Source organism: Perna viridis, chromosome 5, assembly GCF_037379345.1.
Source record: "Perna viridis isolate PV_CMFRI_1.1 ecotype Kerala chromosome 5, ASM3737934v1, whole genome shotgun sequence".
Classification (NCBI taxonomy): Eukaryota; Metazoa; Mollusca; class Bivalvia; order Mytilida; family Mytilidae; genus Perna; species Perna viridis.
This window is the reverse complement of record NC_142449.1, coordinates 12371379-12394883: the sequence shown is the minus strand read 5'-3', so window position 1 is coordinate 12394883 and position 23505 is coordinate 12371379. Positions and strand designations below refer to the sequence as shown.

Sequence of the window (23505 nt, the reverse complement as noted above, 5' to 3'; positions counted from 1 at the left end):
GCTAGAAAGAATAGATTAGGTTTAATGAAGACTTTACATGGATCCTTTTTCTAAGTTAAAATTCTTCACACATCAATTTTAAAAAAGATTGATGGCACGCAGAGGAAAATTCAAACATTTTCTGTTTCTGTTGCATTCTGTCTCTTCCTGCATGGTTCATGACAGTGTGGGACTTAATGATTTATTCACCAAAAGTTTTATCAATACTGATCAAATATAACATTTAATATATGCTTAGTAAAAAAATGTTGATTTTTATAGGGCTTATTCATAATAACTGAAGAACACAAGGAAATATCAGGTGCATAGCTGCCGTTAGGCAAAAAAGCTTTTGCCTGCACTTAATTTTGCCAATTTTTTTTTTTTTTTCAATTTGGCCTCAGCTATGCGCCTGAATATGGAAATTTACTAAACCAGTTAGGGCTTCGACTGTCTTTATTTACCAGTTACATAATCTCTTAAAGCATGTAGACTTCAATTAAATTTCAGGACTTAGCAAAAATATCTCTTTGTTTGGTTCTATTTATTTGTTACCAAATTGTTGTGAATAGCACTTTAAATAAAGATTTATTACCTTTCAATGGGATATACAAGTACATTATAACGTCACCGAATCGAATGCACCCACACTAACTTTGATAGCGGGAATCTTACCCTGCTGAGGCTGCTCAGGAGTTCACTACGTCAATAGTATATTCACTGTCTCTCTAATTTTTTTTGTGTATTCTTGTTCTGTTGCAACAAAAGCATTTGACAAGAACCAAACTTCTCATCCAGTACAAGTATTACGCAGCATTCGTTGGTAAGCGTAAACGAGCACGCACGATTCTGATTCTGATCACGGTCAATGATGCGTTTAGAGTAGTACAAACGTAAAACGCGCATTACGAGGGCATCAAGCCTACTTATGACAACGAGCAAACACCTGTAGCAGACGAAATTTCTGCAAAATTATGGAAATAGAATAAATGGGAGAAATTGCTATTAGAATAATCGAATAAGTCTGCATTTCCACGACAAAAATTCATTGGTACAAATCAATAACTTTCTTTTAGACTGGAACACAACCTTGCTTTTTTTTTTAATTTCTAACTCGTACTGTCTTACTCTTAGTCTCAAATACTGGGAGCCTTGCAATGCATGAATTTGCACTTGATATTTTGCTCCGAATGATCCCCAATTTGTCTCCGAATAACCTTTTGACATCAATGAAACAATGTAATTTTAAGTAGCAGTCTTTCTAAAAATCAGACACAGTGGCGGATCCAGTCCCAGACCGTGGTCAGAGTGAGCCATACAATTTAGGTTGGGTGGTAAATTTATGGAAAATAAAGATTCTGTGCTATAATATACATTTTATCTAATAAAACAGGGACGCAATGCCCCCTCTGCCCTTTCTGAATCTACCACTGCATAATTCAAAATACAATACAGGGATTGATTGCCCAACCTCCAGTTTTCAAAATTCAAAGGTCTACTAGAACCATTAGTCTTGGGTCTCAAGAGTTAAACATCTGACAAATTACTGAAACTAAAAGGCTTGATGTAAAATCCACTTTATTTTCTAATTCACATTATGTTGTAGTCAATTTTTATTGTTTTATACATTGTATCATTAAAGATGATGCTGGTGATATTAAGTTACATTATTTATGAGTCACTTTACATGTATAGTTCCATAAGTTTAAAGCCATTCATTCATCGACACTTGTAATCTTTTAGTACCTGAACATTGGACATTTATCTGTTTATACTGTACATTTACTTGTATTGAAACACCTGCTTCGGTAGTTGTAAACTTTCTAGAAGTGCATGGCGTGACTGAAACATTTTTGACCAGATATACACAAACAGGGTGTTAATTTATTTCCCCAATAGTTGAATGAGATAAAACTGTGTTACATACATGTGAACCTACCGCTGGTAGGTCATTTCTATTGGAATGAGAATCTTTCTACAGTTCTACCGTGGGAACAGAAAATCTACCGCTTTCTGAACTGCCAAAAAATATCTAGAAACCCCAGTATTCAAGCCCAAAATTTTGTGTTTCAATCTCATTCCTTTGATTATTTAATGAGCCATAAATTTGACATAAGTTATTAATTGCTGTCTAAACAGGTAAAGAAATGTTTTATGACGGGTAAATATTCTCTGTGGAGCAATCAGCTGCTCAGGGTTATCAATGATGATTGACAATTAAAAAAAATGGATCCCGATTGGATACATCACCATTTTATGGACAGCCAACCAATCATTTTCAATAGATTAATTTAATTTGTTAATTTCTGTCAATTAAACAGTCTAAATTATGTAGAGCCACGTGTGTTAACAAATTTTAAAATTACCATTCTTGATTCAAAATGTCAGTTACCTCCCTTATAATTCTTATTTTATATATATTCTGTAATTTCAAAAGTACTGTATATTTTCCAAGTTTCGTTTGCAATAAGTAAAGAAAATAATACTCCTTTAGAATTGTGATGATTTTGGAAATGTGGTATCAGCATTATTGAATATTTGCAACATTTCCCCAAATATTCAACCTCATGGTATGCAGTTAATGAAAAGAAAGCTTGCACTTCAATTTCCCATTGTCTTGGTAATGGTCTGTAGAATTTGAAAATATGTTGTCAAGGAAGATGGTGCTTACCTTAGGAGATAACTTATGGCATTACAATAAAAAAAAGGTAGATAATCTTTTTCTAGATTACTCAGCAAAGTTTTTAAAGGAAACAAACTTCAAGTGTAAGGTTGTCCATGAACTTCACACATCATTCACTTGTTATGCTAGGAGAAAAAAAAAAACAGATTAAAAACCTCCAGTATTCAAACCAAATCTCCACCTGAAAAATGACAAATCTCCAGTTTTGAAGGAACTTCTTTATCATATGTATGGTGTTATATGGCACTTATAACTTATGAATTAATGGAACAAGTTTCAAGAGAAAAAATATGGAACAGTGATGAGATTGACAATCATATAGATTGTGTGTTTTAATTGTGTCTAAGAATGCAGCATACATACAATTAATCCAGATAATCATGACATTTGTTGAGGCATTTTTTCAGGTAGTTGACCAAGCAAAATAAAAATTAGCCTCTCAAGACGACATAATTATTTGACTAAAATACTATATACTTTATAATAAGCTTTAGATCTAGTTTTTTTCTGAAAACGTACAGTCAACATGTCTGGAATTAGTGGAAGCCAAGCAGCCAACACAGTACTGTTTGCTGACCCATCAGCATTAGAAGATTTATGTATAATCTCTGTCAGTGTCAGTGGAATAGTGCCGGCAACATCAAGGTTTCAAATACAAACTATAAAGTGCAGGTAAATTGTTCATTTCTTTGTTCATATTGTGGAAACAAAAGCCTAGGCATTAATTTTTGTGGACAATAATGAATTAACAATTGTACTTGGCAAACAAACGGAACTCCTGACTATGAGTATTTTTTTCTTAATTTTCTAAAGACATCTTATATAAATGTGTTAATGTGTTTGAATGAATAAGTATTTGTGTTTGTAACCTTGTTTGTAAGAATGTGTAACTTTAAAGCATAGGCGCCAACAGTGTAATTCAGTATTTTTGAGCTTTTTGAGATGAAAGGGTCATTATGACTCTTTGGCACGGACTATTTGGGATCACAATCTGTGGTTATCACTAGAATGACATGGAACTAAAACTGATCATTGAATATGTTTAGAACCATCAAATCCAAAAGGATTACACTGTTTACTGATGGTTCAAAATTTAGATTTCATTGATTTGTTGTATTATAGAATGATAGAAATATTCACTTCACCAGCAGTTATTGAAGGTCCTTTTTAGCAATGCACCTTTTGAGCTTCCATTGTTGTTAATGTTGGGACCATCCTTGTTTTCTGGATTTGTCTGTTTATTCAAATTATTGGGTTTTGTAAACAAAAAGTTCAACAACATAGCCCTTTTTTTTTTCTAGCATTCAGCTATCCTCAGCTAATTACATCTAACCAGTTTACTGAAGGCTACCGTAATCAGCTAAGTTGTGCCTAATGCTATGTTTAATTGGTTTCTTATGGGAGTAAACATGGGAACCCGATCTTAAAATGTAAAATCTGAGCATTTTTTACCTGCTTCAAGGTGACCCTTTGGGTAATATTTTAGGGGGTAAAAAAGATATTTTTTATGCATGCATATTACACAGAAATTTGCATTAACAGAAACACTGGTAACTGCTGAAAAATACTGCCAATTACTTTTCTTACTTCTTTTTAGAGAAATTATTTTTACTGAGCCTGATGTTATAGCATCTCCATCAATTGAGCTGGACTCAGTGTTTCATGTCATAGTGCAGGTAACTATAATTGTCTGTAATAGAGTTTTTCTTTGAATTTTGTTAACAAGATAATTGTTACAGTTGTACAGTCTTATTAGCAATTCTGAAAAATTGACTTAAAGGGTAAGTTCGCGATTTTCATAAGTAGGGTTAAATCAATTCAGATAGTCAAAAAAAGTAACTGTGCAAAATATCACATCGCGAAGATAAGGCATAACAAAGATATTTGCTTTTTTCTATCATATAGAATATCTGTTTCGTCCGCCACTTTTTATGTTTATGACATCACAAGCATATGAGAGGGTAAATAACTCTGATTAAACTCCCGCTGCAAAAAAATATACAAGCTGTTGTTATCGTGAAAAATACTTTTGCACTTTTTAAGCCCCAGCAACACTGTCTCAGTGTTCTAGGATTTTTCAGAAATTGAGGTTTCCTCGGGAAAAATCCATATAAAATCAACTTTCCCACAGTCAATGACTGCTTTCCTAAGAAAACAAATCCTTACAGCATATGAAGTTTTCAACTTGCCACAGGAAAGTGTAACTAAGTACTTAACTTTCCCTGACCCAAATTTCACTTGCCTTGGGTAATGGGAAGAAGGAGTCCTAGAACACTGCCCCTGTCCGTCTGTCCGTTGTGCCGTTCGTCGTTCCGTTTGTCTGTCCGGATTGCACTTGATCATGGCTTACCCGGCTATCTCCTCGTACAGTTTTTGAACTACATCTAAAATATTTTACAGGATGTTTCTACACATGATGAAGGTGTGCAGGGCCAAAGGTTTTTGATTTTTGTGAAATTTCACGGAAATTGGTGACAGTTACACTTAGTCATTTTACTCAGAAACAGGGCTATATGGCTTTTTCGGCTTTCTCCTTGTACAGTTTTTGAACTAGATCTAAAATATTTTACAGGATGTTTCTACACATGATGAAGGTCTGCAGGGCCAAAGGATTTTGATTTTCATGAAATATTACATAAATTGGTGAAAATTAGACATACTTATTTTCATCAAAAGTGGGGCTATATGGCTTGTATGGCTTTCTGTAGTTTTTGAACTACATCTAAAATATTTTTTGCAGGATGTTTCTACACATAATGATGGTGTGCAAGGTCATAGGATCTTGATTTTCATGAAATATTACAGAACTGGGTGATAATTAAACTTATTTTTGTCAGAAATTTATCCCAAGCAACAAAGCTAGGGATTTGTTTTGGGGGGGTATTAACATTTTTTATGTGTCCATTAATACGTCCATCGGTCCCCTTTTTCTCATCACAACTAGTCTGACACTACCAAACAGAATTTCATGACACTATGTGGCCAGGATACAATATGTACATGTGTATATATTTAGGAATTTCTGATCCCCAAATGATCCCCAGACCATGAGTAACAGAAGTCTTGGAAGGATTTCTGAATCTGCAAATCATGTCTTCAAATAAAGATAAACATGTTCCTAATTTGGCAAATCTAGTGAGCGGGGACATCATTAGTATCTTACAGACACATTTGATTTACTAAAAAAAAAAAAAATCACTACTAACAAATGAGGTGGGGGCTCCTGTGATAAACAGTTTTTCTAATTCTATTTTTGTTATTTTTAAAACAATTTTTACATTGCTATTATATATGTTTATTGATATTTTTGTATTCATGAAATTTTGAATAATAAACACATCTTTTAATATAAAATAAAACCTAAATTAAAAGACAAACAAGCCAATTGAGTGTACTTCAAGAATGGGTTACCACTAACAAGCGGTGTTTTTGTTTGCCTGCATGTCGGAATTAGCTTGTGTATTAGGTTGTTACCTTATATCATCGAGACAAACGACTGGTTAATTCCCTGGGGGCAAATGCTTTGATCTGCGGAAAATTTACCTGTAAATTGTTATTGATAAAGTATTTGTCTATATGTTATAGAATGGGGGGTGGGGTTATTTGATGATATAGATACTTTTTCTGCAGATTTAAATGTACATTTTTTATAATCTTCATTAAAATATATATTAAAATTGTTTTTTAAAGAAAAATAATAGTGAACTAAATTTAAAATTTTAGTATTTAATTTTTGGTAGAACAATCATCAAAATTTGCAATGATTATTTTTTTTTGTTGTTTATCTTTTATTTAAACATGAAGTACTTTTACTGTAAATTTATGATGTAATTTATTTTGCTTGAATACTTTTTAACAAAAATTGTACTTGTATGTTAGAAATTATTAATGACTCGCTAGTTCGGATACCTATTAAATACAATATATACATATAAATTAGTGACTTTTTGATATCTCTATGCAACCAAATTTTTTCGCATGTACATGTATTTGTTAACATATTGTATACTAACTGTATCGACCAAATTATCGAAAGTTATATACGTATTTATGCAATTGCACTTTCAATGCTTAATGAGAAGAGCCTAAAAAGGTAGACTAGACAAATATTATACTAAAAACTAACAAGCTCAATAGCATATATAGGGCCAATGGAACCTTGCTCATTATGGATATTCCGCTTTCGTTATTCAAGTACTTGTCAGTACTGACCATTTCTTCTGATGATAGAACAGAGTACGGCGCCCCCTTTTTATGTAGGATTACAATTAGAATTTCTAGCAGTAATTATACAAATAGGAGTATTTTCTCTCAACTTGTAGACACAATGTCATAGAAAGTTTTTTTTTTTCATACTAGCCCTGTACAGGGAGTGAAATATAAGTCCCTGACTAGTGAGACTGTCTATGGACATAAAACGGGATTTATAATATGAAACAAATACATAGCCCTAAATTACTGGTTCTCCAATATTTAGAAGAGTAATATTTCGATTCTTTGACTTACATTTTAAATAAAATCGAGCATGCACATGCATGATTCAGCCAAATAAATAAGTAAAACAGGAGTGGACCCAGGTTCTTGTTAGGGTGTAAGTACATAGCATCATTTAGACTAGGCAAAGCGCAGAAGGAATTTTGAGGGTGTTGGAGGAAGGGTGTAGAATTTGTGAAAAATTGAGATTTCGTGCAAAGAAAATTTCTGATCGTAGAGTGTTCTCTGGATCTGCCCTCCTGTGATACAGGCCCGTGAAGCAAAATGTAGTGAGATGTGATATTTCGATCCCTACTACTATGTATTTTACGAAGATGTGCTTTTATGTGTTGTACTTGTACATGCACTTTAGAGCAACATTTTGAATGACATGTATATATAAATAAATTAAAAACACAAGAAAATTCTGTCCAAATGTTCTTCACCAACTTTCACAATCCTCTTAATTTCTTTTCTTTTTATCTCTTTTTAGTTGCATATCAACATAATAGTTATTTTTCAAAATACAAATTGACCCATTTACAAAAATTACGACTTGGGGTTTTTTAAGTCCTTTACTACTCTTATGGGTCTTACATGGAGTGCTTTGAGAGTGCTTTATGGAAAAAAGTAATGTTTAGATTTATGACTATAGTTAAAAGAATGAAATGATATATGTTTAATGAAAAAAACAAGTAAAATTAAAAAAAAAAAAATTGAACAAATATTGAATAATTAAAAATTGTTACAATCAAAAATTTGCCTTGAAACAGGAAAAAAGTATGTGTAAATAATAATGTATATAATGTTATATTTAGATTTATAACTATAATTAAACAAAATAAATAAAATAATAATTATGATAGTAATAATAATTACAATAATAATAATAAATTATTGAATAATTTATTACACGAAAAAGAATTAGTTTTGAAATGGTAACATAAAAAAAAAACAGAAAAAGAAAAGGCGCGACACTGGTAATATAGATAATATTCTAACTCTTCTATACCTATGAAGTAAGACGTCAGACTATACATAGAAAATCGGGCCAATACACACAGGAGGAAATTGGGAAGGAGGGGGGTAATAATTTACGTTGCCGTATAACACGATTGACAGGTAAAAAACATACACGGGAAATAAGGGCAATAAACATAAGAAAAGGGGTAATAATTACCTTTGACGTATGACACCCAGCATACGACCGAAGTGTGGGAAAGAATTAAGAATAATATAAGACAATATTCTAAATAACTTTATTGTCAATAAAAAGTGTTGCAAAGTTTTTTCATTGTCTGTCAAATGTAAAGATCAAAGGACTTCCATATCAACTATATTACATTTTTTAAATTCCTGCAGTCAGAATTCATTATTACATTGAAGAATAATTAGAAGCATAACAAATATTTCGTATAAATTTTGCACATAGTGGGCTAAATTCTATTCACAATGTATCCTACCCATTTTCATGAAACATGAAAAAAAAACGTATCTTTGTACAAATTGAAATTAATCCAAAAGTTCATTGGGAATGAAAATGCTCTAGAGAAAAATAATAAGAATGGTGGATTTTATTTCTTTTTTTTAAAACCTTACAAACGTCAAAATCTGCGATGATACGTTAGTACCTGAAAATTTTAAATTATAATTAATAACGATTGTTTTAAAGAACAGATGGAAAAATACAAATAAATTACCATCAGACTTCTTTCAAAGCAGCTTTAAAGTGAGCTCCACAGACTACTTTAAATTGACTCTGCTGCATACGTATGTTAAAGCTGTAATAGGGAATTTTATGTTTAGCAACCATTGATCACACAGTGAAAACTTCTTCCTTAGGTCATGGATGATAAAAAGACTTTTACCAGAGCCACTGACCGTAAAACAATCGGCTACCTTGCACTGCCCAATGTAATTGACTTAATCGGATTATATTGGATCACTTCGATTTTTGGCAACACCCACATCGAATACAACGCCACCTGTGACCAATCACATGAGCTCTGTAATAGAGGTTCTAATGTTTCAGTGCCAATTTTAGACTCATTATAAATATTTGAGATGTAAGAGTTGGTTTTTATTGGTCAGTATAGTATTCCAAATGCATATGCAAAATTTGAAAAAATCATGAACTTACACTTTAAGAAGACGAATTATGCAAAGAATCATCTCTTCCATTGCACACTTTTCAGAACTAGACACCATTCATTGAGAGCTGCAAACACACCAGTATCTGCAGAAGCAAGCAGATGGTAATATAAAAAAATATGCATCATGCAGTCCAAGAGTTTGTCTACTTGAATGGTATTGAAATAGTGTCTTTATGTTTTTAAGTATACTATAGTGCTTATTATACCTTTTTCATATGTATAATTCAGATATCATTGTACAAAACCGGAAGACTTCAAGCAAGATTTCAGAAACTTGGACTAGAGGTAAAAAACTTATGTTGTTTGTAATGTTTCCAACTATAGGTTCTATGTCTATGTCTGTGCCTATGAGATAAAAACATTGATGTTCTTTTTTGTTAATCAATCATATAATCACTTTTTTAATCTATAGATACAAAACATACAAACATGAACATAATATTGATATTATGAAGTATTCTTTGTCTTCTTCCAACTACAAATGTATAACAGTAATCTATGTGAGAAGTGAATTGAAAAGAATCTGATTTGATTTTATACAGGTTAGCAAACCATCTTATGTGACCCCTTCTCAGTATCAGTCATGTTTGAGGTACACACTTCTTGCCAAGCTAGCACCAAACTGGAACAAAGCAGGGCCATGGCTTGTTCAAGGTGAAAGAAAAAAAAATTAATGTGATTGTTTTGTCATCATTCAATTTATTGTCTAACAGTGCACCTGGTCTGTGTTGCACTTTTACTTTGATAACATGTTTTCTTTTGATTTCTATGTGTTTTTGTTTTGTCTTTTTTTTGTGCTTTGCCTTTGAAGTTCATAACTACTGTAATTAATGACAAAGTTTAAGCAGTTTAGTTACCAAAAAAAAACATTTTTTAAATATTTTTATGAAATGTGAACCTTAAAAACTGTCTGCTTTTTAATTAACACTTTGGGATTTATTTTTAGGAAGAGATTTCCTAACTTCAGCAGGCTATGTGAATGGAATCAGTAAGTAGCTGTTAGAAATTATAAGGTAAAAAATGAAAACTAAAATCTTAAATAAGTTGTTTAATGAAAATATACTATTAGTTTATACTGATGGTTTTTTGTTTTGTTGTTTTTGCTATTTTTGTGCCAAATGCTAAGTTTGATACTTTAAACAATTAATGAAATGTGCTTTTCTAGATTGTGACAAGGGAGATAATTCAGATAATTTTGGTCTCACTAACCACTTCCAGGTCAAATGGCCATCCCCCTATGTAGTACCAAAAACACACTGAACCTAGACATATGCATTGTAAGTGCATTATTTGTGTGTATTATGATTAAAAGTAGTCAAAATAAAGCTGAGAATGTGTACTTTAAAATCATATATGTAATTAACTACAAAAGTGTATGAATATTGTTTACATGTGTGAGTAATTTGCCTCCATGCTGTCAGTTAGCAGAACAGGTAAAAATGTGGATTTTCAGTATTATTTATTCAAGTAAATTTTGTGAAGAATTTCTACTATGATCGTACCATTAGCATAATGATTTTGGAAGCCTTATTTTCCAAGCTTCGCAACGGTATGCAGCTTTAAGATGTCATTTGTCCTGGGAATTCACAGTGAGACTTTGAAAATTACTTTTTTAACATGTAAAGTAATGGAAACGTTAGAAGTGGTTAGTGAGACCATAAATTAAATTATGGCATATTTCAGAGAAATGCATAATTTGAGGAAAATTGCCTTTCCTGGTCATTATTTCCATTTCCCCATAAAATCAGTATTGTGATATTGGTAATCTGGCTATATTTTAAGAGGTGCATTGTGCAAGGTATTTTAAAAAACAACATAGCAACAAGATTTTTATCAGTAACAGTGACTCATAACTTGACGTCATCCATGAAATACACAACGTCACTGCTTGGGATATTCAAAGTACTCAAATAGTCACACAGCACAGACTAAGAATCACACAGTAATGAAATAGGTATCATATAAATTGTTGAAATCTGTTATTTTTTCATAATGATAAATGATATTTACTATTACAACTTCTTGAATTATCATAGGTATCAATTTGGTGTGACAAGTTAGTTAAAATTGTAATTTTTTAGTAATTTAGGGAAAATATCACTGAGGGGCATGATATAAAAATGACCATTTCTTTGTAGTCCTATGTCTGATTTTGATAGTTTTGGTCTTATTAGACTCACAATACCACAAGCTTTCATAAAATGTAAAAAAAGAAAAACATAAAAACTCATAAAATGTTTTTAAGGTCTCACTAACCACTTCCAGGTCAAATGGCCATCCCCCTATGTAGTACCAAAAACACACTGAACCTAGACATATGCATTGTAAGTGCATTATTTGTGTGTATTATGATTAAAAGTAGTCAAAATAAAGCTGAGAATGTGTACTTTAAAATCATATATGTAATTAACTACAAAAGTGTATGAATATTGTTTACATGTGTGAGTAATTTGCCTCCATGCTGTCAGTTAGCAGAACAGGTAAAAATGTGGATTTTCAGTATTATTTATTCAAGTAAATTTTGTGAAGAATTTCTACTATGATCGTACCATTAGCATAATGATTTTGGAAGCCTTATTTTCCAAGCTTCGCAACGGTATGCAGCTTTAAGATGTCATTTGTCCTGGGAATTCACAGTGAGACTTTGAAAATTACTTTTTTAACATGTAAAGTAATGGAAACGTTAGAAGTGGTTAGTGAGACCTTTAGTATGGTTTATGAAATATCCACAATAATTTAATTCTAAGGTCATTGTTGCTTGAATTATAGATAATTTTGTTTCAATTTGAAGATGTATTTCAAGTAAGCATTGATCAAATGCTATAAAAGAAAATATACACATTAAATATTGTAATGTGTAGAAATTTTTTGAAAAGATCAAAAATACATCGTTATTTCATCAGCCTGAGTGAAAAAGGATGCAAGTAGACAAATTCAGTTGGGAACCTGGTCTACAAATGTATGTTTTTAAATGAAAACAGATAAAAGTTACAAGAACCAATGACTTAATGTCCTTTTAAAAAAAATTAAAAATTATATGTACTTAAAAATTATCTTACATTTGTAGAATTGGAGGTCTCAGTTACCTCTGGTGAACTATATTTCACTGTTGATGCATCAACAGTGAGATTTCCTAGTCTAAAGGTATGTTATTACGTCTTATGAACTATTTGGATTGTAGTTTTTTTCGTGGAGACATAAAACTCTACATGTATATATCATAATGTTTTTATTCATTTTGTCATCTCATCATGTAACTTTTACTACATGATGGAAATATTCTTTTGTCCTAGCTCCCATAACTAAATTTGATATGAACTGCATTTTGTTTGACATTTGAATGCTGACCATCAAATTTTTTTTATTTTTACGTGTATTAGGTCTTTGTTGTCATTTCTAGGAAAATCTTGTTGAAATGAACCATATTTTTTTTTTAAGCTTGAAGATCTAGATATACCAGCTACATGCTACAATAACTTCCTACAGAATCAATCTGCTGTTATTCATCATCATATGATACCTATGGTCTGGTGTCATATTCTCCCAAGGTAAAGGGGATTCATTACATATTAAACTTGGAGAAAAAAAAATAAATTTGTGTAAAATGAAATACATGTGCAAATGTAATAAGTTTTTTCAGGATTACTAAAAGATTTTAAGAAGTGATATACATGGTACTTGATATTTTATTATCTCTCTTTCGTTGAATGAACATGTTTTTTATATTCCCTGGAATTGGAGGACAAGGTAATTTTATATTAAATTTTAAGTTTCAAAAACTAGTGAGTCTTGCTTCATATAAGACAGTTGAAAGACATTATATAAAGTATGTCTTCTCCTTGAACATTTTTCAGTATGAAAAAAGGAACTATTGTAAGCATTTCACACAGCCTGCCAAATGATGGTCCATTTAGATCATATAAAGAAATCAAAAGACACTGGAAGAATCATGTAACTATCAATTTTAACAGTTTCATTTCTTTTTGCAGTAAAATTATTTCTTCATGTGTAGGTAATTTTATGGGTGTAGCATTTGTTAACTTTAGTAATCAGAGTTGACAAGAGCATCATAAATAATGTTTTACATATGTTAAGAGTTCAAGAGTTTAACAAATAAAAAATTTTTCAAAATGTTTACAGTAGAAGTACAATATTTTTTTTTAATATTGAACAACTGAATTCTGATCTGTAATGTTAATAAGTGTCAAGGTGTATAATTATTTTATCCCTTTACAGAGAGACAAACTGCATTTTCTTTGTCAACTAAGTCTTTTTTCCTCTAAAAATTCATGTTCCTTACACTTCCTGTCCTTTTTTTTTTTTTTGATTGGCAACAAAGTGAATAGATGTAAAACAAAAACCCTTAGATTTTTTTTCTATGAATTTGAATATCAGCAAAATCATGTGGTCTTAAATTCAGATAAATTGGAACGAGACCAGATTACTTCATGAAAAAAAACAAAACTTAATTATGCTTTATACTTTCAATACCTATAAAATCTAGTTAGCAACTAATATTAGTATTTGATCTTTGATACTATGGTTATACTTACAATGCTGTTTATTGGCAAATATTTGTAGTATGGTTACAGATTGCCAGAAGATGAAGATGATATGTTGTATTACCAGATTAATTTCAGACCCCTTGGAGAAAAACTGTTTACATATCCTTTTGATTTCTGTATTTAGGGCTATTCTAGGGAAAAAAACGGGATGGGGGTACCAGAATAGAGTTTAATTACATTATAGTATTTTGATGTTGTTATCAAAGAATGAACTCCACTATGTAGATAATAAAATACAGGTGACTTCCACGAGGTGGCTTGGTGTTCTGGCCCAGTAAAGATGTAGTGGGAAGAATTTAAAATTGATATTTATATCAATTGAATGAGTAAATACATGTAAGTTTCAGGATTATCTTTTCATGTTCATCAATAAAGCAAATATTTTTAGCTACCAACAAAATTGTTTGGAAATAGAAAAAATTAACCAGGGGAACCAAGATTTGAAATAGGAAATCAAAGAATAACAGCTAGACAGAGAAAGCAGACACACACAACAACCAACATGAAACAACCAAAACAACATATACACAGGCCTTTCATTAAGAGGCGGTACCAGGTACTTTTACCCTCCTAAGCTACTGAAAGGTACCTCCTGAATTTTAAAATTTCATACATTTTTATATAAGGAAATGATGAAAATTACCTCCTACAAAACCAAAGGTACCTGCATTGCAAAAAGATAATGAAACCAGTGTATACAAAGAAACAAAACTAAATGAGCAGCCTGGACTCAACTGAAAAATGGGAGCGTAGGCCAGGTGCATCGGTAGAGTAAGTGTTCGTAAAAGAAAGTTTTTAGTTAAATAATCAGCTGCATAGTGTATAAAGATGACAGCACCCTTCTCAATATTACCTTAATTTAAGTACCTACCCAGGAGTGTGCCTAAGAGCTAGAGATATACAGCGAGTACCAAGAGTAGACCCCAAACCAATACTGATCACATTCCTACAAGATTTACAGAAAAAGATGCCCAAGATTTGTGGGTTCCCACTGAAACTTCATAATAAAGCACACTATCCAACTCTTGATCTAGAAGAAGTTACTCAGGTATAAGTATATATAAGTATAACAATATACCAGTACAGGTATATTGGCAAATATTTGTAGTATGGTTACAGGCTACCAGAAGATGAGGATGATATGTTGTATTACCAGATTTATTTCAGAACCTATTTGAAATACCAGTAATTTGAGTTAAAAGAACATAAAGACAGTAAAGTTTGATTGTCAGGGAAAAATCTATTGGAAATAGAATATTTTATTTATTTTTTAAGGCTTTCTTTCTATAGTAAAAAATATCCACATACCACAGATCAGTAGAGCTGATAATTTTACTTTTAGTTTAACTTAAAATTATACAATATTTTTCTGCCTTATTTTCTTTTTTTTTTTTTTAGGTTGTGAAAAAAACAAATCAAAATCTGTCCTCAAAATGCCCAAATAGAAAAGTGATATACCGAAATGGAAGTGATATTGAAAGACTTGTTTCTCAAACTGCCATATCAAGAGGATATTTTACACAACCAACTCAAGAAAATATATCATGTTCAATGTGGCAGGATCTTTCAATCTCCTCACAACTTCCACAATCTCATACTCCTGGGAGTCAGTATAGAACACAAAGTATACCTGATTTTAGTCAACATGGAAACACTGATGTCAGGCAACAGAAATCAATCTTTACTGAGGGACATGTTGATGTTCAGATGTCATGTGGGAATGAATGTGACAATTTAAATCACAGCTCAACCCAACAGGTTCCAATAAAGAAAATTGTACCTGTTTTCAAACCATCAATTTATAGCCATTCAAGCCAGAAAGTTTCAGGAGAACAATCACAGAATCAGAAAATAGTGCCAGTTTTCCAAAAATCAAAACCTGTAAAACTTATATCACAGGCTTCAGAAGTAAGGACAAATCCTACCAGTGAGGTGTCTCAAACTACAGAAACTTCTTGTAAAGAACAAAATAGACACATACAAGTCCCCATGTTTAGCACTAGAAAAACTCACAATGAACCAACAAAAACTGTTAAAAGTGGTTTGAGCACTGGGCATATGAAAAACGATTTTGCTGTTAGTCAAAAGCAGAATATGGTAATGAAACCAAAAGACAATCTTATTGAGAGAGAAAAGTTTCAGAATAATTGTACTTTATCAAATGCCAGTGGTTTGTCTGCAAGTAGAAATTCAAAAGGAGAGTCTACTTATCCTTCAAATGGTTCTGTGAGAACAACAATACCAGCAAGCTCTTGTTTACAAACATTGTCTAGTGTTGATAGTACAAACAGTGGTAAAGATGTATTTGCACCACCATCCACACCAAAATTTCAGAAGCCTATTGGATTAGTTCTTGCAACACCAAAGTCCACTATGAAAATACCAATACCATCTACACCAAAGTCCATAATAAAAATACCATCTACACCAAAGAGTTGTAAATCTACTTCTTCTACACCATATGGAACTCCAGCTATGAAAAGACCTATGACTGCAAGTAGTTAACTTCCATTATACATTTTCAGTGGTAGTAGTTTAAAAAAAGTATAAAAAGGCTTAAGAATCATGCTTAAAGTTGTGTGTAAGAGTCTCCTTTTTACAAGATGTACAATATAAATATAGTGAATTTTACAAATATTTCAGGGGTCACCATACCAGGTAAAGTGTATGACTCCCAAAAGTAATGTTTCCCTCTATTTCATTATAATATTCTGTTTTTGCAATTCATTCAATTTATAACATTTACTTCAATTAATTACTATATAACAAACACTAACTCCTAAAGCGTGAAATTGCAGTACCTGGTGGTCCAGTTTACTGAGAAATGATAATTATATTCCCTCTTTACTAACACTTTTTAAAAAGATTTATATAAAATATTGTGCAGTCCAATAGAGATGGAACTCCAAGTGTAAAGAAACCAAGACCCAAACAGCAAGTTCAAGATATAGATGTTGAGAACCTTGCAAGGTCAAATCAGGTATCTGATGATAGAGTTTTTATTATCAACTCAAATGTCAGTGGTAGTCCTAGTATTAATTATTATTAATTAAAAGATCAACTGTGTGCATCTACTGAATAATTAGTCATAGTGGCTTCTGTTCTATCTGACAATACATGTAGTTAATTCATTTACACCTGCACCTGACAATACAATTTTAAAATCTTTTTGAAAATACATTTTAATGATTTTGTTACTACATATACACTTTTTATTTTACAGTTGAACAAAGTGAATACTGTAACTTTGATAAACTGGTTGAAAGAAAGAGGTGCTTCCTGTAAATCAAAGGACAAAAAAGGAGACTTGATTGAGAAAGCTTTAAAACTACTGAATTTAAGTGTATCAGAACAGTAGACTGTTAAAACAGAAGTTACAGTCATGCACAATGTATATTAAAACTGATAAAATTTATGATAACATTTTGCATACACGTTTCAAGATTTTACATTTGTATGTTTTAAGGTCTTTGTGTCAGTATTATTCATTAGTTACTGCAAGTTGAAAACTTTTAAAACAGTGTACTAGTGTTGTATTTTCAGTACAAAAGGGGCTCAGTTTTATTAGCATATTTCCATACTCTTTCTTGATTTTTGACATATTCAAGACATTAAGTTGAAGTCTCTGAACAGTTAGTCCAGATCAATATGTTAAGTCAAAATCACTATTTCAGCACAGTGTTAAACATTCATGTTGACTGTTTCATTGTTCAGTTTGTAATTATTTTTTTACAGATATAATACTTCTTTAAAAGGAGAACTTTTGATCTAAATTTTATGCCATTTTCAATCATCATACATAGACATATGGTTTCTGCACAATATCTTGAGCAAAAATGTATGGATCTCTATGAAACTGCACTTTAATGTTCCATATCACAAAGGGAAGATTGGTTATGATAGAAATAAATCAAATTTTGACCCTTTGAACTTGATTTCCACTTTGACCCAATATGATCAACTACTTATGGTGACTAACAATCCTAAATCTGTTTAGCAGTTTCCAATGAGTTGCATCCACAAAGTTTTCCTATAAAATAGCATGTACAAATGCAACATAGTTTGTATCTCTTGTTCAAATCAAAATGGTGGTTCTGTAAGATCAACTATGACTTAAAATGTTACAGAATTTGAACAAAATGGCTTGACAAGTTTCTGAGGAGTTGCATCTACAAAGTGTGACAAGATGCATGCAGGCACTAACACCTGTATTTCTATGTCCCCGTCCATGTAGTGGCATGGGACAATAAGAAGTACTTAGATGTAATGTAAACTGATGAATTTACAAGGTCATTCCTATATACCCCTGTATTTAAATATTTGATATTGGGTCATATATGGTTGGTGTCTAATTTCAATTCTATAATTCTTTCCTTTCATTTTGGTGAGAATATATAATGATTAAAAAAAACTCTTAGATGTACCAATACTTGTCCCAACTGTCCAGGATTTGACCTCTGGTTGTATCAAGCCTTATAAGTATTTTATTAATAAAGATCCTGTAAAGAATCTTGTACGCCTGATAGTAACAGTGATACACAGAAACAAATTGTGGAACTTTTCATCCCATAAAACTATCAATGCATCTTAAAACGATTCTTATAGGTTATCAAGTTTAAAAGCCAGGTTGATCCTCTGAAAGTTGCTTGAAAGACATAGCAAATTTTCTCATTATATATATTATATTTTTCAACCATGAGACAAACACTATTTGGTCCTGAAGGATACTGCAGTAGTTAGTTGATGACAAAACACTTTTTTTCTTTTTATTAAAGAACCATGAAGTTGAATACATTGTTGTGCTAGGTAAACTACCACTCATACATGAAGCTGAACAGCAACCAAAATATAGTGCAACATATGCCCTATCTATATAAAGCAGCACATCAAATTTATATTAATCCATCCATTGGGAGCCGAGAGGTTTGTGGCAAAATTTGGAAGGACAGACAAGGTGATTCAAATATACTACATGTATAATCTCGTTGAGTGGCAGCCTTATACCAAGAGTTACCTGGTACTATTTCTGATAAACAAGACTCAACTAAATATATGTAATGTCTTAATTTTATATTTTCAAATATTATAACAAAACAATTTGATTGTAATAAATAAAATATGATAGACTTAACAAAAATAAATAATCTGACATACACAGGTCATTTGATCAAAGCTGTTACTAATATGACAAAAGCATATGCTCAAATGAACAATCAAGTTTATTACTTCATTGCTAAAACAAAACTGATGCAAACAGTTTAAACAAGTCCTCAAGAAAAAGAAACAGTAGATGCAGACATCACTGATACATACTCATTTTGAATATCACAACCACAAAGTCTTTGTGTTAATGTATACTTGTAGAAAATGAAGTAAAATTTCTATAAAATATACATTGTAGAGCCAATTAAAAAAAGTCTTAAATACACAAGAACTTACGCAAATCTTAAAAAAAATAAATTTATACATAAAACTTCCAGCAAAATTTCAAAAATCAATTTTTGGTCAAGTGATTTCATTTGAGAAAATTTGATATATTCAGTTATTTTTTTCATGTTGAAGACTAAAAAATAATATAATTTTAGGAATGCAGTCATTTTTTTAAACATTGCAAGGGACTTAATGAGACAATTACTTTTATAAACAAACATTGTATTTTTTTTTATGTCTTTGAACCATTGAGGAATGTAATGAATATGAAGCAGGAAATCATTAAATAATGTGTTACCAGCATATATAAAAGCATTCTACATACCTTACACACAAAAAACTATAAATCAGTCATAAAACAAAGTTCATTCTATGGCATTTCAAGCAAGAAGAGTATTTCAGGTTAACAGTGATTGACCAATTGTTATAAAATGCCATTTAAATTATACTGCAAGTTCATATAATCATTCATTTTCCAATCAAAATAAAAGTTATTTTGTAATAAACAATTTGTATCAATCTCTATGGCAAATAATCACATGAGCACTAGTATATCTTATAAAAGTATCACATATGGTCAAAGTGTCACTTTTTACCCACAATAATTGCTGAGGTTTTATATTGCACATGTTAAGGTATAATTCTAAGATACCATTAATGGTTAGGCATTCCTAATGGATTTCTATGAATAACAAAGCATCTTTCTTTCTTAGTATTCATATAGCAAACTCATTGCTTCAGCAGCTGCAGACCTTACACTAGAGGATGGATCTTTTAACAAGATGATCAGAGCTGAAAAAGAGAACATGTTTATTAGTTTCCGGTATCAACGAACCTTTAATTTTAATTATTATACACTAGCTCGTTGTAAACATGATGTCGTTTTTTCAAATCTGATAGATGTTACAGATACAGATCTGACTTAACTAGTTTCTCTTCTAGAAAGGTTAACAAATTTATTCATAGTCATCTACCACCACTTGAAAATTATTCATATAATTTGTGTTCGATAGCAAACCAAGAACTGAATCATAAATGACTTTTTTCCAACGCAGTCGGTATAGTTTCGCTTTTTACCCTTTGACCTTAAGGACACCCTTTTATGGAAACGCAATCCTGTTTCCCGATTGGCCAAATACTTATAATTTAGTGGCGTTCGAAAAATCTGTATTGAAAATTTGAAATTGAGTGCCATGGGTTATTTTCTTGAAAAAAATGTAGAAACTTAGACAATCCTGTTTCCCGACTGGCCAAATACTTATAATTTAGTGGCGTTCGAAAAATCTGTATTGAAAATTTGAAATTGAGTGCCATGGGTTATTTTCTTGAAAAAAATGTAGAAACTTAGAAGTTAAAAGAACAAAATTTTACCGTGTCGGCTGTCTTTTTAAAAGACAGTACTTGTTTTTAATTCTTGATAAGATGGAAGATCAGTATAATCCTGAACTTACCTGAGCAAACATGTTCTTTTGAAATAGATGACTGTTTATCTTTAGAGAGATTTCCAAGCAGATAACCTAAAATTCAATTTAGTATTTTTGTAAAACAGAAATATGGACTACATTCATTGAATCTAATTAAAAAAAAAAAAAAGTCTTTTTACAGGCAAGAATAATTTACTTGACCATAATGCAATACTTGTATAAGAAAAGGGTGAACCAAAATACTCCAATTTAGAAAACTACTAAACAACAGCCTGAGTTATAGAAACAAAATAAGCAATCATGTTTTTGGCTTTTCATCATTTTGATCAACTGCTCGCATATAGTGTTAGAAAACAATATTTGAACATCTCTTTCTAGTTATTGCGGTTTTCAACAGCTGACCTAAAAAATTTTAAAAATCCTCAAGCTTTCTACATGTATTTAAATTCATGAATTTAACAAATACACAATTTTTGTAAATGTATGCAAGTACAAGAAATTTCAAAGGTCATATCATATTGAAGCAGATTGCCTATAAATGCAAAATAAGTTTCCTCAAAAGATGAATAAGTAATCATATTACCTAGTGCAAGTAACATACAAACCAGTAAAAAGAGCAGCATTACACTTTATCTCTGACCACATACTTTTGTAGAATGACAAACATCCCATTACATAAAAGTTAACTTTGTCAGGGAAGTCTTGAATCTGAAAGTAAAAGTATAAACTTGTTTTAACTTATCATCTTATTTCCTACCTGTCATGAGACTGAGTATACAAGAAAAATGATTAATTTTAAAAGATTATGATTGTCTTTCTTTGCAGGGATCCAGCAGTTGGTATCTTTTTCAATCCACATCTACATATGACGCCTAACTTTCCGAATCAAAATGTGATCACAATCAATTGTGGTATTTTAGGAATTTTTTAAATTCTGAGCTTCAAAGGGGAAACTCCAAATATTTAACTTGCTTTCCTAGTTTAACAAATCCTTTAAAAAATGTAATTTTCTTCTTGAAAGGTTAGCTCATGTTTTAAAAAATGATAAACTTATGTTTCAATGAATTATTTCTTACTATAAAATTTAAAGATTAAAAAATATCAAAAATCATTTCGTTCTCTATAGTACTCACAATACATTTAGCAAGATCATTCATAAACTCTCCATATATGAGGTTGGCATCCTCTAGAAGATATTTCTGGAACTTGTTGTTTATAGCCTCTGATTCTAACAGCGGCCCCAGGAGTCTAAGAGAGAATTTGCAAGCCTAAATGACAATAGAAATACAGAACATTAAAACTGCTTTTTAAAAACTGTTTGCATTACTTCTGTATAAGTTCCGAAAAGACTAGATAAAGTGATGCCCCCGCATTTAACCTTCATACAGCTATATCATAACTCATAATTGTAAAAAGCACTTTGCCAGATGTGTTATTGTGTCTGTGAGACACAAATGATGCCCCCGCATGTGGTTTTGAGTAAAACTCAGCATAGCTGAACGAAACTTAAACTCAATCTGTAACTAACCATGAAAGACTCGTATACCAAAAACCAGTCAAATATCTTCAAGCATTTACAAAAAAAAGCGAAAAACTATTATTTCAATACAATTTTTAAAGTGCAGGGCCCATTATTTTGGTAAAACTCAGCGTAGAAGAATGAAACTTATACTCAATTTGTAACTAATCATGACAGACTCACATACCAAAAAGCAGTTCAATATCTTCAAGGGTTTACAAAAAAAAGAGTGGAAAACTGTTATTGCAATGAAATTTTTAAAGTCCAGGGCCCATATTTTTGGTAAAACTCAGCGTAGTGGAACGAAATTCATTCTGTAACTAATCATGAAAGACTCGCATACAAAAAATCAGTTCAATATCTTCAAGGATTTTCAAAAAAAGAGCAGAAAACTTATGGGACGGACAGGGGTAAAACAATATGTCCCCAAACTTATCATTACGGGGGCATAAAAAAACGTTAGGAACCAAGATTCTTGTGACAAAATTTTCTATATTATTTAATATAGGGGGAAATGACCAACAAAACAGGAGGTAGATATCAGACAGCACCCAAAATCATAAAAATGAGGGACAGACAAGGCAATTCTAATATTCCACCAACTGGTTGAGTGAGGATATAATATCCATTTCGATGAAGTGTAGAAAAACTTGAAAGTGGTAAGTATCAATTGTAAGGAGAAATAATTATAATACAATAACTCATAGAAACATATAGAAAAAAAAATAACAGAACAGGTAAAATATTGCTATAACACACGATAAACTCCAAATGAAGTTGTGTCTATGATTGCTACTATGTAAACAGTTCTATTACCTTTTTGACTTCATTTTCAGGATCATTGAGATGGAGTAGTAGACTGACAAAGTTACTATGTATTTGTTCTAAGAAAGGAGCCTTTGATGGCCCATCACCAAATCTGGATAAATTTCCAAACAAGATGAATGCTTGAGCTCTTACTGTTGATCTATCCTGTGAAGAGAAACAAATGGCTGTCCTAAATTTGTAAGTGAAGACTACATCAGTATCAAAACTTCACTGAATGTATGTTCTTTAAGGATTGTTTTCAATTGTTAAATAGTCATGACTTTGATAGGTTTACACTGAATAATCTGTGAAGCTTTTTTAGAGATAAGTGAACATTTTTCTTCAGCCATTCCTGATAAATAATTAAGTAACAGTCCATATAAAATTCAGACAATGTCTGTGGTAAAGTGGTTCATGGTGTAGAAAAACCCATGGGTCAGATGATGCTTTTTTGGTCTACATATGCTATATT

The 23505-nt window shown here is 31.4% G+C and overlaps 3 protein-coding genes across 15 annotated transcripts in view; 1 reads left to right on the top strand and 2 right to left on the bottom strand.

Annotated features, from left to right (window-relative positions):
* The window catches only part of LOC148616069 (fatty acid synthase-like), a 38398-nt gene extending 37564 nt beyond the window's left edge, over window positions 1–834 (bottom strand). The window contains exon 1 of one of the 2 annotated variants that reach the window (XR_015922105.1): window positions 655–834. The gene's annotated coding sequence lies outside the window, so the exon portion shown is untranslated. The remainder of the gene's footprint in view (window positions 1–654) is intronic. The other variant, XM_088582737.1, reaches the window with a different exon arrangement.
* Window positions 835–890: 56 nt separating this feature from the next.
* On the top strand, window positions 891–17376 carry LOC148616068 (uncharacterized). Of its 2 annotated transcripts, none has more exons than XM_088582751.1 (14): window positions 891–1030; window positions 3151–3334; window positions 4260–4338; window positions 9517–9573; window positions 9831–9942; window positions 10235–10276; window positions 12356–12432; window positions 12727–12836; window positions 13143–13239; window positions 13870–13952; window positions 14721–14901; window positions 15252–16346; window positions 16741–16833; window positions 17077–17376. In XM_088582751.1, the coding sequence occupies exons 2-14, from the start codon at window positions 3189–3191 to the stop codon at window positions 17209–17211; spliced, it is 2307 nt and encodes a 768-aa protein (XP_088438877.1). In that variant the 5' UTR covers window positions 891–1030; window positions 3151–3188; the 3' UTR covers window positions 17212–17376. The 2 variants fall into 2 exon arrangements, with proteins under 2 accessions (XP_088438877.1, XP_088438878.1); XM_088582752.1 differs by having other exon boundaries at window positions 895–1030; window positions 3184–3334.
* Window positions 17377–18906: 1530 nt separating this feature from the next.
* LOC148616067 (maestro heat-like repeat-containing protein family member 1) overlaps window positions 18907–23505 on the bottom strand; it is a 33953-nt gene continuing 29354 nt past the window's right edge. For all 11 annotated transcript variants that reach the window (XM_088582738.1, XM_088582744.1, XM_088582747.1 and 8 more), the window contains 5 exons: window positions 23043–23198; window positions 21841–21975; window positions 21313–21415; window positions 20735–20800; window positions 18907–20075 (listed from right to left, as the gene is read on the bottom strand). In XM_088582738.1, the coding sequence (XP_088438864.1) occupies window positions 19993–20075; window positions 20735–20800; window positions 21313–21415; window positions 21841–21975; window positions 23043–23198 (543 nt within the window). In that variant the 3' untranslated portion in view covers window positions 18907–19992. The remainder of the gene's footprint in view (window positions 20076–20734; window positions 20801–21312; window positions 21416–21840; window positions 21976–23042; window positions 23199–23505) is intronic.

Bases quoted from the DNA above. Each gene is read 5' to 3' on its own strand.
- LOC148616068 (XM_088582751.1), top strand. From the start codon at position 3,189: ATGTCTGGAATTAGTGGAAGCCAAGCAGCCAACACAGTACTGTTTGCT. The intron at 3,335-4,259 runs GTAAATTGTTCA...ACTTCTTTTTAG, and splicing joins ATACAAACTATAAAGTGCAG to AGAAATTATTTTTACTGAGC. The intron at 12,433-12,726 runs GTATGTTATTAC...TTTTTTTTTAAG, and splicing joins TGAGATTTCCTAGTCTAAAG to CTTGAAGATCTAGATATACC.